This window comes from Rhipicephalus microplus, chromosome 8, assembly GCF_043290135.1.
Source record: "Rhipicephalus microplus isolate Deutch F79 chromosome 8, USDA_Rmic, whole genome shotgun sequence".
In the NCBI taxonomy this organism is placed as follows: domain Eukaryota; kingdom Metazoa; phylum Arthropoda; class Arachnida; order Ixodida; family Ixodidae; genus Rhipicephalus; species Rhipicephalus microplus.
The window spans coordinates 97,872,157-97,889,313 of NC_134707.1; the positions used below are offsets into that span (position 1 = coordinate 97,872,157).

The 17,157-nt window shown below is 46.8% G+C and overlaps 1 protein-coding gene across 1 annotated transcript in view; it reads left to right on the forward strand.

The window, feature by feature from the left end:
- The first annotated feature begins 14,378 nt into the window (after nucleotides 1-14,378).
- Nucleotides 14,379-17,157, forward strand: part of LOC119165110 (uncharacterized) — a 123,064-nt gene continuing 120,285 nt past the window's right edge. The window contains exon 1 of the mRNA XM_037417299.2: nucleotides 14,379-14,976. Within this exon, the coding sequence (XP_037273196.2) occupies nucleotides 14,738-14,976 (239 nt within the window). The 5' untranslated portion in view covers nucleotides 14,379-14,737. The remainder of the gene's footprint in view (nucleotides 14,977-17,157) is intronic.

Below are 17,157 nucleotides of genomic sequence, written 5' to 3' on the forward strand. Positions count from 1 at the left end.
CGCGCGCACCATGGTCAGGGGCTGTGGTGAGCTTTATAATCAATGTTACCACCGTGTTATGTCAAGGCTACTCAAAACAATAATCGAAGGCTAACGTTATCACACGTTCTCTTGTGACCACCTGTTGTAGAGAAGGCGAGTATTTCGCTCACCCTACACGTTTCCAATGGTCTGGGGCCAGCGCTGTCGACGTTCTGCTTCGCGGCAGCTACGGAAATCGGTAAACCTGAATTTTTTTACGTTCGTGGCAATTCACAATGCAGCAGTACTGTCGACCGCGATCTTTCTTCGTAGTGCGTGGAGCTGTTGGGTCTGCTCTTGTTTTTGTCGTAGTTCTGGCAAGTGGACTGACAAGCACGTCGTGGCTGTTTGATGCCGCGTCCGAAAAGCGGAAAGAAATTCGTAGCTCTTCTTCGGAGTGTACAATGTGCAAACACCGCTACTATTTTGCTCAATCGTACTGTCGTCCGTGCTAGTTGCACCTGGTTGCACAGCAAGCTACGCAAGGTTGTCGGGCTTTGTAATGCACTAAACTGCACCAACGGGTGCCCCTACTTGTCTACAAATCTCCAGAGTCTTACGTTTATACAGTGGGAAAAACACTGTGCTAGAAATACGGTGACTGCAAGCAGAAAGAGCATACTAATGAGCCCCATAAGTCCAAGACAGCAAGCTTGAAAACCATGACGCCCATCGAACACGCAGCTGCGTTATGTGCAATTGCACCAAGTGAAAGTGTTTTCAGGATTATACTAAGAATCACTTACATAGCTAATCATATGTTCACTATTATGCTTTTTGGATATATCTTAAGACTCACTTACACAGCTAATCATATGTTCACTATTATGCTTTTTGGATATATCTTGTGCGACTGTTTGAAATATTGGTAGGTGTACGAAAGTCTCCTAGCGTTAAAAGAGCACAGACACATTCATTTTTTTTTGCTGACATGTATAGATGATGACCCAGTTATCACAACCGGAACCCTCGTTTGCACGCGGGACAGTTTGTTATGTACAGGAGTTTTGAGAGCACCTAGCCACAATTTTGGTTTCATAAAGCGCTCAGCGATAGGTAGTCGCTGTTCAAGCAGGAAGGAGAACACAACTACCCATGTGAGCACGTAACTGTGACGCGGCAACGCGCGATAAAGCATTCACCAGCAGGCGCCGCACTAATACACAGCCCACGCAAAGCCGCCGTCACAGATGAAGAAATTGCGGGACGCGTGGGCGCAAAGAGTTTGTCCGAAACAAGCAAACACAAACTCGGGAGGTAGGGTTAGTTAACAATACCGCCACGTCGACATCAGCAGAGCGAGGGGCTCCGAACTCACTCATTACCTATGTTGCCTTTCAATTTTTGTATCAGTGCTCTTCATTCACATAAATTCAAGAAGTTCTAAAGGAGGTTTTTTGAAATTAGTTCTGTTCATTCCCGCTACGTGGTTGAGGGCTTGTGAAGGATGAAGGTATGGTCACACGCGTGGTATTCGTTTAAGGTTGCAGCAGCGTAGAAAATTGGACGAGTTCGTTTAGCTTCACGGTGCAAAACGCAGCACCTAAAGACAATGCACAAAAAAAAGACAAAGCGTTAGGGCTATGCCTTCACTTTTTTATGTGTGTCATTTTTATGCGCTGTATTTCACACCATCAAGCAATCAGGATTCATTTTAAATAAGTTTGAGTTTGTATTTGCCCATGATATTTTGTACATTTTGCGTATGTATTCAACCAAATTTTTCTCATTCATTCCCTCCCCTTGTTAATTCTGTATCCCATTTGCTACGATCACATTATTTTACAGAAACCTAAAATAGGTTCTTTCAAATTATCTCTGAGGAATTCCGTAGGTGGCGCAAAGGTTGCGCAAGATAAATACGCGGCTGCGTATTTGTAGGACAATGGCAGGAGACACTCAGGATGCACTTGTCGGAAAAAATGCTTCTATGCTGTTGTAGAAAGGTAGGGCCTTGTCGGGACAATGAACACAGGACCGGCACGCTGACGCTCTGGTCGTTGTACCAACTCAGTTATCCAGGAATCAGTTAGTTCAAAGAAACGCTGAATCATCAACAACTCCACAAACATGGTCACAGAATATTGCAAATGACGTTCTTTAGAATCGCACAAAGTGACCGGTATGTTTCGAACCACCGTATTTTGCGGCACGAAGCTAATTTTTGTTTCGTAATCATTCTGCCACCTTTCCAGATTAGGTAGAGCTCTTTCGCAAAATTTTATGTCCACGTTCTACGACTGGCCGACTATTCCTTTCTCACACTGTGAAACGGTAGCTTCCTGGTGAACTAATCAACTAGGTAGACCACCGTGCAATGGCACTGTCCTCGGTGTAGATCCGAGAATAAGCAAAAATTTGTGCACCCCCAATACCAGCTTTCTTTTTTGCTTGTGTACTTCTCGCTCTGTTTTTTCCCATCTTTATTCAGCATTGCGTCTTCCCTAAATGCAGGGTAGCATATCGTATGCTTCAATTCTGGTTCACCTTCCTGCCTTACTCTTCATTTTTCTCTCTGTCACACTCTAAACTCTATTAAAATGCTGGGTTGGTGGATTCCGTAATCATTAGTGGATAACATCACAATATTAACACGTATGCTAGATCAAGAGTGAATAAAGTGACAAGAAAAGAATTACTCTGGCTTAACTCGTTTAGCCTGAGTGTGTCTAGTCAGCTGTAAAGTTAATTTTATTGAACAAACTTAGTTGAGCGTCGGCAACAGCTTTGTGGACGCAGCCTTGGAAAGGCTGGCAGGCTGCGTCTGAAGAGCATCTGTAGACACCTGAGAACATGTATCTATTATTTAGCTTGGTTTCTCTGTAGGGCCGCGCTTCGTGAGGCGTGAGTCTCCTCCTTCCTCCCTCTCCTCGATCACCGCCTTCTCTTTATTTCCTTCCGACGACGAAGCCTGGTTTCTTTCAGGTTGTCCTACTCACTTTACATATCTTCCAATGAATCCCACTGAGCCGCCTTTTCGTACTTAAGATGTACTGCTGTGTCCGCCTTACATAAGATTGAACAGCGCGATTGAGAGTGGACAGAACAGATCACATGTACGCACGTACGCCCACGCACGCCCACACACGTACGCCCACACTAGCACGCCCCCACGCCCCCACACACAGAGCGTCGACTCTTCAGTGGCAACAAGGCTGCAAAACGGTTTTACAGGCTCCTCCTCTGACGTCATGCCAGTTGGCGCGGTTACAGGTTTTATCAACTTAACAAACCAGGAAGCGAGTTATTGTGAACTGAAGCAAAATTATTGACAATTCCATCATAATCGTCAGAATTTATTCCTAATTAGGTTTTTTTAGAATCGAAAATGGCAACCGGTGTTGTAGGGAAAAGAATTAAACGTCAATATTTTGTGGCACAAGACCACATTTTTTTTAATCAGTGGGTCACCAAGTGGCATTACACAGAACTCATTTTCGAATTTTTGTGTCTCTCACCAGTCGGAAATTTTATACTTGCGCTGTCTAACAATAGCTTCCTGGTTAACTCATTTACTAGGCAGACAGCTGCAGAATTACATTGAAATTAAAATTAAGCCTAACATTAAGAATTTTCGGGCTTAACTCTTCTGAAAATTTCGGATTGGTGATTGCGACAAAAATTATTGGACAACGTCACAAAGTAGCTTATTTTTTGGTTACAACAGGAAACAACATGGACGGAAAACATTTGGCTTTCACGTAACTCAGTTTTGCCTAGGTCTCTATAACCTATGGTACGGTTAATCGTATTGGGCAGGTTTAATCGAGCTTCCACAACCCGCTTTCCAGACTTAGCCAGCGTCTTGCGTATGGCATGCTTTGCATAGCAGCAGCCAACGTATGGCCGGATGCGTCCGCAGAGCCTTTGCTCCGTCCCAAATAAATCAGTTTTAAGGTTAGTGCATGCATACGCTTCTCGAGGCGTACGTCTCGTTGTTCCTCTGTCTACTCGGCTCACTGCCATTTCTCGATTTCCTTCTCACGATGAAGCCTGACTTTTTCTCAGTTTAGGCAACTCACGTTCCATATCTGCTGGCGAATCCTACTGAGCCACTCTTTATGTAAGATCCCATCAGTTAATTTCCTCCTCCTCGACTAGCTTCTACACTAGCTAATGAGGGAAGATGTTTCAGGTTCGGAATGGCTCCCCTCGATGACTCGAGTGCACAGTGGCAGCGCGAAGGAAGAGCCGTAGTCCGGTGAAGAGATGCTTTATTGCAGCCCCAGGCTACTGCCAGAGTCTAAGCCCGAACATCCGCTCTCATTTCAGATTCAAACAACCTCTTTTCAGCCCGCCCTTGGTTGAACAAAGAGTCTTTACAAACACCAATCACATGTTGGGACTCGCATCATCACAACCAATCGCAGAAACACCTTCATAACAGGTACTAGATTGGTTAAAACCACGTTACAAAATAAAACACGCAAAGGAATAGGTCCTGCGCGTGTGACACTCTCTCCCATGCCAGGCCATGCTGCCTCCGTCGGCCGACTTCTGTCGGCAGCCGTTCTCACGCTCGAGCCCCGTCAGCTCTCATTGTTGTTGCTTCGTAGAACCCTCCCTAAGAGCGGTGGGTACACCGTTGGGCTCCGTGCGCTTAACAGGTTGCATGCGACAGCGAGGCGCCCCGACATATTAGGGAGTTTTAGTGCTGGGTACCCAAGCGGCTTGCGTACGCAGGACGTTGTGGCGGCGGCATTGCGCATGCGCGAAACCCCAAACAGATGCGTCGCAAGATCGCTGGGGCGATGAGGCCATGCGTCCGCGCGGTTCACCTTCACAAGAACTCATGGTATCCGCACTGCGGATACTCTAGCCGTCGACTTAAAATAAGCCAAAGTGCAAGCACTTATAGTGATTACACGGTTTCAGTCAGATTTCCAAAGCTAGAATGGCGTGGAACATAGAAACTAAAAGGCGCATGCCAGCCCCCGACCAGCTGAATAGGTGCCGCCATCTAGCGCGGCCATAGTGAAACAGACAACCACAAATTTGTTATTGCAGAAACATTGTGCATTGTACATTTGGTGCAAAAACTGCGCAGCGACAATATTACAGATGAGTAACCTTTTTATTCATTTTCACCTCAAAAACATTACACGTAAGCTAACATGTTCATGACTGCAGTTGCTCGAAGTGTTACAAGCTGTCGACACTTTCGTTACAGTAACCTTGTATTTTTCACTTTTTTGCGTATACCAGATTACTGTACACAATAAGAAAATTGTCCTGGTCACTATGATGTTTAATTTAACATTTTAAATCATAAAAACACTTAAATATTACTTACGCGACAAGACACTATGGCTCTGCGAGCGCGTGTGAACTTCGTGCGGCTTGTGTTTGTGTGCGTGCCACCGTGGCGCCAACTAAAAGGCATTCCGGTTGGCTATGTGTTCGGCACGCAACGCCGCGCGCTCCCAAGCCCGCAAGGCCCCAAGGGAATGCGTACCCAGTACGAAAACTCCCTATTAGCAGCACTCGGTAATGACATACAGCAGGGGAGGTTATGCTCGTCTCCCTGCCGCCAGTATGTCTCGGTCAGCCAAGTGGTCGCGTCCCCGCGTCATTCTCAATGGCACGCGTGCATGCCAACAGTGGCTTAAAATCAGACGGTGGCGCCTGACCTGCCTCTCGCCAGACGCTTTTCCGAGTAAGCCTTCTCTTTCTAGTCCTGAACGGGGTTGACTTTGACGGCTCCGCTCGTGAACCGTGCGAACGAAGGAGGCTCCTTTCTTTCCCATGCTCGAGGTCTTCCGCGTTCGCCTTCGCGGAACCGATCGGCGTCGCTAGTTGACTGGTCGGGAACTGGCTACGCGCTCTACATCAGCCGCATTGATTGCGCTACACTCAACATGCTGGTAACTGGTGCCTCGTACTAACTCCATCCTTGCTTCTTCTCTGTTAAGTCTGAACAGAGCGATTGAACGCGGACAAGTAGAACATGTGTGCGCGCGCGCACACACACACAACGCTGGCTTTACGCTGGAAGCGCGCCTGTGATGGGGTTTTCCTGGCTCTTCCTGTGGTTTAAATATTAGTAACCTGGAAACTGCGGTTGTCGGAATGCCTTAAGCAGGCGAAAAGAGTGAATTCGGTGGAAGAGGCGCCTCTGTTTGCGTGCTTTATTTGTTGTTCAAAACGGCCATTTAATACGAAAATATAAAGTGCAGCCTCTTGGTGGTGACTGCAAGAAGTTTTCCATCACAAGCTTGTTGAAAAACTCGAATTACCTTAACATGTTGGGTGTATTGAGCTGCAGTACGGTATGCGGTACTGCTGTGGCAAAATTACCGTATTCGAAAATAGTGACATTTTTATTGTTTTTTTTTTGCCAAGAGTGCAAAAAGTTGTTTGCACCTCTACGAAGTCAGCGGCGATTAGAGCGCTGTCCAGAACACTTTGTTTTCTATCCATCTGCTGTCAAATAATCTCTTACTACTAGTGAATCTCAAAGGCGTGAAGCTCGTACCTACGGAACACTGACGCTCGCGATGTTTCCTACATTATGAGGCTTAGAAGTTGGCGTCCACACCGACAGTAAATTTGCTAGACCACAACGCAGTTCTCCAAATTTTGGCGATGTAACGCAAAGAAAACAGCCGCCACAATTTAAGGCCTCCCTAGAAACTTGTCTCGCAATTCCCGCACACTCTTTTTACCTCAGTGGCATTATAATTGAGCAGCGAATAGACAAAGCCTGAACGCATTACCATCAAGATTGAGTAGTAGTCTGCACCGAGATAGGACCCACCTTGTATGGCTTTTGGTGAAGGTTAGGTCTGTCATAAAGCGCGAATCCACCTACACTATCATTGGCACTTTTTGGTTTCAGGGAGCAGAATCCCGACAGCTATGAATGACTATGCGGCACAGCTGCGGCATTGCTCAACCTAACTGACACCTTCCTTCTGTATGACATGAATTGCGAAAGCAAACATCGGGATACTTTTAGTGAGATTAGATTGAAAGATAAAGCCTCTGTAGAAGCCTTTGTATAATCTAGAAATGAGAAATATACACTATAGTGAAGTGAAGCACTTTGTACGATAACAAAGAAGACAAAAACGACATGACGGTTGCATTTCTGGCGACCTATTTATTTCAGGAAAGAAAAATACTTCATAAACTCCTAATGAGGGCATGGTTATGTGTGGCTAAATACAGAAAACCAGATGAAACATTTTTTTTAGTTTTTTCATGGCTTCAAGTGAGACCGCAGTAAGAGTGCATCAATGCACCCACGCCTAACTGGGTTATGCAGAAATCAATCAACACAGAGTCACTGTCACAGAACAAGCGCTCAAAAGGAGCGCGCCGCCAAATTCTTGCGATAACGCGCGGGAGAGGGCCGCGAGGTCAAAAGAAAAAAAAAGAAAACAAACATCCAAGGCTCCCTGGGCGCGCGACTATCTCCCCTCGGAAGCGTGGCTTCGCCGATGAAACTCCTCACCCCACAGCGGCGGCCGGGCAAGCGCTGGAAATTTCTGGAAGGAAATAGGCGTGGTTATGCCGAGTTGAGTCATCTGACGCGGAGGGTATTCGAACCGTCTCGCCCTCTCCCCAGCCTTCGCTGCGTATCGCGCCGACGAAATGACGAGAACCTTCTGGAATCTCGCACGGAAGGTGTTTAATCGAGCGGCCGAGACGAGAGAGCAGGAGAAGACGGAAGTTAGCGCCAGAGTGCGTAGGGATTCCGCCGTGTAGTCGGCGAAGGTTTTGTCCGTGGAGACAAAGCAGGAGAAGAAGATGATTTCCACCTGAGGGGTGACGACTCGAGCTACAGGCCACAGTGTGTGTTTACCGCTATTGAGCGAAGACGCGTGGCAACAGCTGCGTGTGTAAAGCCGGCGTGTTTCCGGCGAAGAAGTTTGAAGCTTGGAGAGTGGCCAATTGAAGACGCGAGGTTTCCTGGAAGAGAAACTTCGGGGCAGCGGAACGGCAACAACGCTGGACTTTGAGTGATTCTCGGAAGAGTATCATTCAGACTTTTGTTCCAAGGACTTTGGACTGAATAGGTTTTCTATCTCTTTAGTCTTTAAGTGTCTTGGTTGTTCAATGCATGCGACTGCATTGTAGTGTGTATTGTTGTCAGTGTCCGTTGTTTTGAGTGTGGCTGATTGTACTGTGAAGTACGTTGTTTGATTGGTGACCTATTGTCTGCAACTATTGTGGAGTGAGCATATTTGTGTATTGTTTTTCTGATGTGCCATTATTGAGAATATAATCTTGTTGGTTTATCGACTCTCGGCTCTGACTTGTTCTTTGGGCCACAGCCGACGTCCGCTGGCGCGCCAAAAAGGACCACTTCTAAATTGTCCACGCTTTCGTGGGGCTGTTCGGGGGGCCGATACTTCGGCTCTTGGAATTAGCCCGGCGATCGCCTCCCTAATTAACGGTACTTGTGTGACAATTAATCTGGCGTCCGCGACACAGGACCTTTTGGTGTACAGTGTGTCCAAATTAGTGAGAAAGAGCCTCGAGTTGTTGATAGTGCTATCGGAACGATTTTGTGTGTTGCTCTGTGTTCTCGTAACAAGTGCAGGGGAGTGTTTCGATAGATGATCTAGGCAGATACTTTTTGCACGCGGCAAGGTTTTATTCGCGAGACACAATGGATCTCGAAAAGTTAGTTGCTCTTGGTGAGAAGATGGGTCTTTCTGGCGCCGAACTACAGAAGTGGGTAAGCCAGAAGGAGAAAGATGCGGTGGAGAGAGAGAGGTTGGCAGCGGAGAGGGCGAAGGAAGAAAGAGAGCAACAATTGAAGTTGGAGTTGGAGAGAAAAAAGCTGGCAGCCAAAAGGGCGAGAGAAGAAAGAGAGCAGCAATTGAAGTCGGAGCTGGAGAGAGAAAGACTGGCAGCTGAGAGGGCGAAAGAAGAAAGAGAGGAAAGAGAACTGCAGCGACAGCACGAGATAGAACTCGAGCGGCTCTGTTTGCAACAGCGAAGTGAAATTCCGGTCCAAGCTAGAGTTGAAAGCAGCGAATGGGAGGACGACGGATTCCGCTTGAACCCAAGCAAGCTGCTCGTAGCATTTGATGAAAGGAAGGACGACGTTGACGCGTACCTTCACAGATTCGAGACGATTGCAAGGAGCCAGAATTGGCCGGAACATCAATGGGCAACTGCTTTGAGTACTTCGTTGAGTGGTGAAGCGCTCAGTGTGTACGGCAGGCTGACGCGGACCGATGCAGCCAACTACGCAAAGGTGAAAGCTGCTTTGCTGAAGCGATTTAGATTTACTGTGGAAGGATTCCGGGACAGATTTCGGACTGGAAAGCCAGCTGATGGTGAGACGGCGACGCAGTATGCCGCCCGACTTTGTCATTATTTCGACAGATCGATTGAACTTTCAGGGACAGCACAGGAGTTCGATGAGCTTAGGGAGCTCCTAACTAGAGAACAATTTCTTACTAGTTGCCACCCAAGCCTGTCGCTTTACTTGAAAGAGAGGAAGGCTGAGTCACTTGAAGGAATGCTTGAATTGGCTGATCAATTCTTGGAAGCGCAAGGTGGAACTAATTTGGCCAGGGTCAAGAAGGAGTGTCCTGAAGATTCAAAGAAATCGGCTCCCGAAGAAAAGAAGCGTGCACCGGAGAACATTCTGTGATGTTTTCTGTGTAACCGAGTGGGTCATCGCGCGAAAAACTGTCTAACGATCTTTACGAGCCCTACGGTTGTAAAATGTTTCAAGTGTGGACAGGCTGGGCACAAAGCAGACGCAAGTCGAAACGGAGCGAGTCAAACTCACCAGGTATCCTGTGTGCAAGCGGCACCGAAATCCGGGGATAATGCCGTCACCGATGGATTTGTGGAGTTGAAAAATGGGGAGAAATTTCCTATCGTGGGTGCCGTAATGGCAAAACAGCCAACCGGTGTTTCGAAGGGAATGCCAACGCTGCCTGGAAAAGTTGCGGACAAAAAGATTACGGTGTTAAGAGATAGCGGCAGCTCCACTGTCATCGTGCGGAGAGATTTGGTACGGAAAAGTGAGTTAACAGGCAAAACGAAACCGGTTTGCTTAATTGACCGTACAGTTCGGATGCTTCCCGAAGCAGAGATTGAGGTGGAAACCCCGTACTTCAGCGGGAAGGTTACCGCTCTATGTATGACGACCCCCCTTTACGACCTTGTCATCGGAAACATCGACGGGGCGCGAGGACTGAATGATCCGGAATGTTTGGGAGAAGACCCTAAGATAGAGCCCTCGCCAACCCAGCGACCGCGACATACAGTGGAGGAGCATCCCGTGACGGATCTCACTAGAGCCCAAGGTGAAGCCGCGGCGCAAGAGACAGCGAATGATAAGATGATCGTGTTGAATGAGTTCATGTGCTGGGCAGCTGGACGTACGTCGACACGACCCCAACCGACCGACAGTGTAAAAATGCCGGAGTCGGCCAGCCAGGCCCAATGCCGTGACATGAACAAGCTGGTAAATAAACCGACAGGACTCGTTCAACGTTATGACCCGTTAACGGTGTCGGAAGTGACAACGATGGCTGAGACGCCGCCTCATATACCGTCGTTGGAAAGGGCTCGCCGAAAAAGAACGTGGAAACACAAGAAGAGATCGAGCGAGCACTGCAACAAAGGGCGCAAGCGCCGCTCAAAGTACACAGGATAAGTGCTGAGGTCGAATTAGAATGTGTTTGGCAGTGCTGAGTGTCATATGTTGTGTTAATGTTGTGTTATCCTGTGTCACAAGTGTCGAAGTAATTGTGCTGTGATGTGATGTATAGTGTTGTACAAATTGTTGTAATGAGAGAACTTTGTACATTTGTATTGTTTGGAATGAGTGAGGAAGCGTTTTACTCATGTACCTGCGGTTATATTTCATGTGTGTGAGATTGAATTGTAATGTCCAATTATATTGAGTGATCTATTGTTAATGTGAAGTGTCATGAGCGACGGTTTGTGTTACAGTCTTACAGAGTGTGTGGGGACTGTTCGCGCTCGTTTGTGTGGTTTTGAATATTATAAGATAATATTTTAAAGTGGGGGGTAGTGTCACAGAACGAGCGCTCGAAAGGGGCGCGCCGCCAAATTCTTGCGATTACGCGCGGGAGAGGGCCGCGAGGTCAAAAGAAAAAAAAGAAAACAAACATCCAAGGCTCCCTGGGCGCGCGACTATCTCCCCTCGGAAGCGTGGCTTCGCCGATGAAACTCCTCACCCCACAGCGGCGGCCGGGCAAGCGCTGGAAATTTCTGGAAGGAAATAGGCGTGGTCATGCCGAGTTGAGTCATCTGACGCGGAGGGTATTCCAACCGTCTCGCCCTCTCCCCAGCCTTCGCTGCGTATCGCGCCGACGAAATGACGAGAACTTTCTGGAATCTCGCACGGAAGGTATTTAATCGAGAGGCCGAGACGAGAGAGCAGGAGAAGACGGAAGTTAGCGCCAGAGCGCGTAGGTATTCTGCCGTGTATTCGGTGAAGGTTTTGTCCGTAGGGACAAAGCAGGAGAAGACGGAAGTTAGCGCCAGAGCGCGTAGGGGTTCCGACGTGTAGTCGGCGAAGGTTTTGTCCGTGGAGACAAAGCAGGAGAAGAAGATGATTTCCACCTGAGGGGTGACGACTCGAGCTACAGGCAAGATTGTGTGTTTACCGCTATTGAGCGAAGACGCGTGGCAACAGCTGCGTGTGTGAAGCCGACGTGTTTCCGGCGAAGAAGTTTTAAGCTTGGAGAGTGGCCAATTGAAGACGCGAGGTTTCCTGGAAGAGAAACTTCGGGGCAGCGGAACGGCAACAACGCTGGACTTTGAGTGAGTGATTCTCGGAAGAGTATCATTCAGACTTTTGTTTCAAGGACTTTGGACTGAATAGGTTTTCTATCTCTTTAGTCTTTAAGTGTCTTGGTTGTTCAATGCATGCGACTGCATTGTAGTGTGTATTGTTGTCAGTGTCCAATGTTTTGAGTGTGGCTGATTGTACTGTGATGTACGTTGTTTGATTGGTGACCTATTGTCTGCAACTATTGTGGAGTGAGCATATTTGTGTATTGTTTTTTTGATCTGCCATTATTGAGAATATAATCTTGTTGGTTTATCAACTCTCGGCTCTGACTTGTTCTTTGGGCCCCAGCCGGCGTCCGCTGGCGCGCCAAAAAGGACCACTTCTAAATTGTCCACGCTTTCGCGGTGCGGTTCGGGGGGCCGATACTTCGGCCCTTGGAATTAGCCCGGCGATCGCCACCCTAATTAACGGGACCTGTGTGACAGTCACTCTGCGGTGCGTGCGGTTATGTTTCGATAGAATAAGGGATACATTGGCTCACAACAAAATTGAAGTAATGATTGCAAAGAAAAACGCAATGTGTTCAAGATAGTGGCTTACACTGATTGAGATAATTGCCCTTCATGATGACCGCTGTGTATGTTTCAGCGCTGTCGTTGACACTAAACGGAATTATGAGCTCAGAGCATCAGAGAAAAACATTTTGCGGGAATAGATTGCCGGAACAATAAACACACGTATTAAGGTAATTCAATGAGGGCTAGAAAAAAGTTTGCAGCAGCCTTTTGTTTCTGCAAGTCGTTAAATTTGTTTTTTGTTTGTTTACAGGAACCCGGAAGACAACCACACTGCCGCCATTTTTACGTAAGTCAGCACCATCCCTAGCCAGTTTTTCAAATTTATGCTGTCACACACTGAAACGTCTGCGTAAGGAATTTCAAAAGAATGCTGTTTTGTCTCAAATGTTATATAGGACCTGAAATTTTTATAGCTTGGTTTCTACTCCAAATTCCTCTGAGTGCAAGACTGCAATGTCAATCAGGAGCTGCAGTGTAAGGAGTATGAAATAGAGAGCGTTTAAATGATGTCGAGAGTATTAGGTATTCCAGGAATAAATGAAAAGTTGTCGCACAGCGCCTGCTGCTGAAACCAATGTTTCGACAAGTGGCCTTCCCTTCTTCAACGCATTGAATATATTTGTGCCCCATGCGTTTGTAGAGATCACAGACCAAATTCCATTCACTGCAGTGCAAGAGGCGGGTAGACCAAGAACAAAAAAAAATATATTAGTGCGGGATATTAGGACACGGCGCGGTACCTAAATGTGCTAGTCAATTGCAAATATGAGACCTTAAATAAAACGCATCGGTTCTTTTTTTCCGTCATCCGTACCCGCGCATCACTACTTTTCACCGCCTTGCTATAGTATACAGTGTTATGCGAGGGAGTCCTATGCTTCGCCGTCTCCTCTTCCTTTTGTCACCTACCGACACACAAAGCCTGTGATCACCCCTCTGTTTAATTACATTATACAAAACTATGCCATGCTTTACTTTCTGAACTTTTTTTCATCATCCTCAACCTCACTTTTTCTTTGGCGTCTCGCTGTATTCTACTATACTTGGCTGTGCGATGCACCCGGTCCACAGTGCAGAGTTAGGAAGAGTGTTGCGCTGCCAACAGATACAACCCTACCTCAAGCTGCAGCAGCTACGCTGTCCGAAGAGAGGGAGCGGTGCTGTTTTGCAGGGGTTTTGGTTTGCCTCCGAAAGGTCGACGCTGTGTGGGATTCCGTAGAGTCATGAAACAGCAGTGCAGTTTCTGACTTTCGTTGTCTATTTACCACATCGCTTGCATCCTAAAACTATATTGGAAATTTCTCTGTTATCCGAATATTCGTAACATTTTCGATAGGCAGAAGCCTCCAGTGCTTTTCTTGCCTCGAGGACCGAACATTCTAACAATGCGCAGCTTTGGTTTGAGGATGCAGTGTCCTGCCGTAATGAATTCTCGGTGGCAGCTTTCGGCGATTTATTTCTCATTTTGTCTCACGACCTTTTTAGCCTACTGAAGCAAGACTTCCTAGATAGCAAGCAAGTATCACTTTAAAAAGCAATATGCTAAAGTAGGCAGGGTTTTATTAGTGATAATGAATACCGCGATGTCACATCAATGCGAGCGAAAATTGATGTTCCTTTTACTTCCAAGATAATGGTTCATTCGGTGAGAAGACATTCCAAATCACGTCGTGTTGAAATATTCCCAGAAGTTTTTGCGTATTACTTGTGAAAAATGAAATACCAATGACCCCTTTTTTCCTGCAGTGTATAGAAGTGCGAATGGACTAAGCTTTCTACTCCACCAATCACCATCCTAGCTTACCGCCCATGGCGCGCGATAGAGTTCCGGTAGTTTTGAAAAGAACGAATCAGGAAGCAATCAGCAGCAATAGTACGTGCATCGACCTCGAACCGTACCTTGGGCAACCCTTTTTCGTAAAAAGTAGCGCGAGCAAGTTATCTTGCGAATCCACAAATAGCAAACACCAGTACCAGCGCTTGAACACTCGTGCTAATGGTTTTAACGTCAAGCTTGCATAATATACATGGCGCAATGGATGGTGAATATTATATACGTGTGTTTTGAAACACAAAATGGGGAAAGTAGAATTTCGTAAAGTGACTACATTCCTCGTGCCCTCCCGCTCTCTAAAATATCACGACGAAAAACGTATGCGTATAGAGAGCACGGCCAGTTTCGCGTGGCGAACGTGTTCAGCTCGGCCTGCTCAATTTGCAGAAGATGGCATACGCGTTAGTACAAATTCAACTGTTTCCATTTCTACAGGCACAGGAAAGTGTGCATTAGGCACCCTGCTCCCTTATCCCCACCTCAAAAAAAAGTTTGCCTTCAGGCGTGTGGGATGTGAATTGTAATGTTCGCTTCATCATCTGGATCTTCTTTTCAGAGCTCCCGGTTATGTCCAACTCCACGTTCCTGTGCACTGTGAGCGAGCCGGTCCGCAATACGAAAGGCAAAAGTATGCTCTACCTGCCTCCAGATGGCCTATGTGACGTCATGTTTTACGAATCTCTCTACAAGGACGGTAGGAACACCATTAGTGGTGGTCCCAGCAGCTGGGACCTGGCTCCGAGGACCTTCCTTGATGAGGCGTCCAAGTTCAGCCAGACCGCGATCGGTTTTTCCTTTGCGCCAGAGTGAGTAAACATTTACAACGAATGCACCGTGTTTAGAAGCCCCATTAGGATTTTTTTTCCGCCCGAACGAACTTGCACGAGATGTTCTTTTGCACATCACGCACATTTTGGCGTAGTGAAAGTTTGCGCTATATATGGCAAAGTAGAAGTGTACGCAGAGGCAATAACGTTATTCTTCAGCTCTGAATTTGACTACAAGGCTAGAACGTATTGTTGATGCGGCATTGTGAGACTTTGCCTCCTTTCTTGAAGTCATTAAAAAGAAGAAAATAACATTTTTTATATAGTACACGCATGACCTAGCCATTCTGATGTAAAAATACTACGAACGTCTCAACGTGTCACGTTGATTTGTGAGAGCTCTTGTAGAAAAAAATGTCTGATTCATTGTAAGGGAGAAATAATGATAGTTATTGCAGCAATTGCAATGCTTCACGAAGAACGGCAAACGCTGGTGATTCCTGAAGGACGCGCAGAAAGAACACACACACCACTAGTGAAAACCTCCGCAACTCGACACCCCTGGTGGGGTGCCATTAAACACAAACAAAAAGAACGCACAGGTAAACATATAGCTAGTGCAAACTCACAACTGTCACCATGGTTACTGCTTGTGTTCCTGTCACGCGTGGCATGTTTCGAAGCCCCAACCACCCCAAAACGGGATGGGTGCTTGTTTGAATTTCACATATCCACTTTCAAGTATATATATATATATATATATATATATATATATATATATATATGGCACAACGGGAGCGTTGTCAACAAGGATAAATATATTATAAATATAAATATATTATAATATATTTATCAACAAGGATAAATATATTTATATTATATATATATATATATATATATATATATATATGGCACAACGGGAGCGTTGTCAACAAGGATAAATATATTTATCCTGTTGACAACGCTCCCATTGCGCCATATGCCATACCTTCACAAAGACTAAGGCGAAGAGAACGAAGAAGAAGTGTGTGTTAGCACTTCGTTTGAAGATACACGCTCATGTCTTTCAGCCCCACTGTTCCTGCCTAGCCTCCATGGCTGTTGCTGTGTGACAAGCAGGTGGAGGTGCAAAGTAATCTATGCACCGTACCCTTCCACGTAGCAAGAGCTCAAGCGTCGTACCAGTGGTCACTCCTGTGCACCGCAACAGCAGAAGAATTCGAGGGCGATTCCCTGAGTTTGGACTGCTCGCAAACAACATGGCAGCTACGACCAGCCCTACCGACACCAAACCAATTGGTACGAACGGCACAACGCTACTTCAATGCTTTATTCAACCTTACTTCAACCTTATTCACACTACGAACGCCAAATCTCTTCCACGGCACTGCACTTGAGGATGTCAAAGATTGGCTTGTTGCACATGAGTTTGTTGCCGTGCACAATCAGTGGGATGACGCAGACAAACTGCGGCACGTCAATTTCAGTCTTTTGGACAGCGCATGTGTATGGCATGAAAACCAGGCAGGCATTCTTACTTCATGCGAAAGCTTGAAAGGCCGACTTCTTGGGACATATGTCAGCCTTCACCGTCGGAACAGAGCTGAGTGCGACCTGCAGTCCCGCATACAAACGCCAAAGGAAGGGGTTGCGATGTATGTTGAAGACATGACGCGTCTTTTCTATCGAGCTGACTCCGGTCTGCTAGAAGAAAAGAAGGTACGGCACCGCAAGCGCGCGGTGAAAGAGCATATTTTCGGTAGGCTTGTGTGCAGTTCATTCAAGACTGTGTCAGAATTTCTCACAGAAGCCGTCACCATCGAAAGCACTATTAGGCACCAGGCCCCGTCATACGAACGGCACGTCAACGCTTCAACTATGGACTACTTGGAAGGTCTCAGTGGCCAAATGAATTTCTTCCGAGAGCTCTTACGTTCAGTCATCCGTGAAGAACTCCAAAAGCTGTCAATGCCCTCACAGCCCCCTATCTCCTTGTTCTCCAGTGTTGTTCGAGATGAAGCTCAGCCTGCCTTAGGAGAACCGTCTTTCATGCGGAATTATCAACCACCCAGTGACTTACCCCTAATGTCCAATGCTCAAGCTTTGCGGCAACCTTTTACACCGGCAATTCCGCATCCCACCGTGGCCCCAGCCATGCTGCAGACGGTCCAAGCGGTGCCATATTACAGCGCACCTCGCCTGATCTCCCGGGAATCGGAC